This window comes from Uloborus diversus, unplaced genomic scaffold (genome assembly GCF_026930045.1).
Source record: "Uloborus diversus isolate 005 unplaced genomic scaffold, Udiv.v.3.1 scaffold_304, whole genome shotgun sequence".
Taxonomy (NCBI): domain Eukaryota; kingdom Metazoa; phylum Arthropoda; class Arachnida; order Araneae; family Uloboridae; genus Uloborus; species Uloborus diversus.
Genome location: NW_026558466.1, coordinates 161140 through 163326, shown reverse-complemented (window position 1 = coordinate 163326; position 2187 = coordinate 161140). Strand labels below are relative to the sequence as shown.

At 36.9% G+C, this 2187-nt stretch overlaps 1 protein-coding gene across 1 annotated transcript; it reads left to right on the top strand.

The window, feature by feature from the left end:
* The first annotated feature begins 410 nt into the window (after nt 1–410).
* Nucleotides 411–1916, top strand: LOC129233270 (protein ROP-like). Its single transcript, XM_054867320.1, has one exon. It carries the CDS (start codon nt 411–413, stop codon nt 1914–1916), a length of 1506 nt encoding a protein of 501 aa, XP_054723295.1.
* The last annotated feature ends 271 nt before the right edge of the window (nt 1917–2187 follow it).

The following is a 2187-nucleotide window of genomic DNA, read 5'->3' as shown; positions in this document are numbered from 1 at the left end:
GTATTTATTTTGCCAAACAATTTCACGAGTAACTTTTAATGTTTTTAATTTCTGCAAACTATGTTTTTATTTTCTAATATTACTATATTAATTTTTGATGAATTTCGTCTACTTTTGTTATGACTTCGAGATTAGGCATACAGAAAATATGCCGTCAAATATTCTCTGAAAACATTTTCAAGCCGCTCATGAAACAGAAGGAATGGAAAATTCTAGTTGTTGATGAATTCGCTATGAAATTCCTTTCTACTTGCTTTAAGACTGAAGAGATTTTTGCTTACAATATTGCTCTTATTGAGCACCTTGAGCAATTCAGAGAGCCACTAATATATTTCTCTGCAATTTATCTTTTATATGGAACCACGGAAAGTGTAGACCTTCTGAAAAGTGATCTCATTACACATGCCACCATGTACAAGAGTGCTCATCTATTTTTCTTGTCTCCCGTCGAAGACGAAGTATTTAAAAATATCTGTGAATATTCAAATATCGGTTTCGTTGAAACATTCAAAGAAGTTGGTATTATGTTTATACCATGTGAATCTCAAGTTTTTTCTCTAGATGACAGGATATTTTTTTCAAGTTTCTTTGATGTCTGCTATGAATTAAACATGAACCATGTAAAAGAGATTGCAAAGAAGATTGTATCACTTTGTTCCACTCTTGGAGTTATTCCTTTGATAAGGTATCGCAGGGCTTTTATAAAAAATCTTATACTTGCACAGGCTGTGCAGCAGGAGTTGAAGGAGTATGAAAATTTTTCTTCTGCGAACAGTCGTAATGAATCTGATGTTCAATGTCAGTTTCTAGTGTTGGATCGTGGCTTCGACTGTATCTCTCCACTTGTCCATGAATTTACGTTTCAAGCAATGGCGTACGACATCCTGAATATTAACGATGATGTTTACGCTAAAAACCTTTCGAATTCAAGCGAAACTTCCACGACGACAAAGAAAGAAGACAGCCTTCCCATTTCTTTGACTGAAGACGACGAAACATGGTGTCGTCTGAGGCACGAACACATCGCTAATGTCGGTAAAGCTCTCGATAGTATGAAATATGGCATAATTCTGGCCAGAGCATCGGAGAGTCATCCTCGTTTGCAGAAACTTCCTGAGCTTGGAGATGCTGTTCGAAAGCACTTGATTACACACAGAAATGTATCTCTGGATAACTTCAGAAGCATAGCTGGCGAATGCATGACTTTGTTCTGCAGAGGATTAAACATACTTGCTGAAATGGAACAGAGTTTGGCTTTGGGAAAATCCGCAGAAGATAAACCCATCACGAACAGCATTCTACCAGACCTTATGAACATCCTTGCAAGTAAAAGTTATGAAACCAATGAAAAGCTCAGGGTACTGCTACTATACATTTTCTTCAAGAAGGGAATACCTAAACAAATTTTCTTCGACATATTATCAAAAGCTGACTTATCTTTCACTGATGTTTATCCGATAACAAATGCCCTTCATTTAGACATAGATATATTTAGGCCTGGTAAATGCAACGCGCTGGATGACATACCGGAAGCTGAAGATACTGATGAAGGCCCTGGTTCTGATATATCTTTCAAGCAGTCGCGTTGGGTTCCTCTTGTGAAAACTGTAATGCTAAGATGCATACAAGGGGAACTTAGCCACGATCTATATCCGTTTCTTGAAGGTGGCAGCGAAGAACCTTTGCTAAAAGGAGGATATTCTCGATCCTGGTGTGCTGACGGTAAACGCGAAGACGCGTCAAAGCTGATTTTCTACATCGTGGGTGGAGTAACATATTCAGAGATGAGGTGTGCTTACGAAGTGATGAAAATGTACCCTGAGTGGGATATATTTATTGGTGGTGATACTTTAATTACTCCGAATGAGTTCCTCGAGAGGCTCGGAGGACTCAGCAGGTTTTTCGGGAACACTTGAAGGAACTTATTGGTTGAAGGTGGGGAGCAACGGATTCCTATTATTATCTCAGTGATTCTGAATAAAATGCGTTTTTTCTAAAAAGTGATATTTTAAATCTTGGCGATTTTTTTTTTTTTAATTTTATACATTGCCACCACTTTTGAACACATTTACGCAGAAACTACTTGTTTATGACGATGCTATACATTATTTTGTATTAAAAAAATTATATGTAATCGCTAAAAAAATAAATAAATAACTAAATGATCTAATTGAGCCGTTAAAATGG

What these genes read in the sequence shown, in the direction of transcription:
- LOC129233270 (XM_054867320.1), top strand. Translation starts at nt 411, where the DNA reads ATGTACAAGAGTGCTCATCTATTTTTCTTGTCTCCCGTCGAAGACGAA.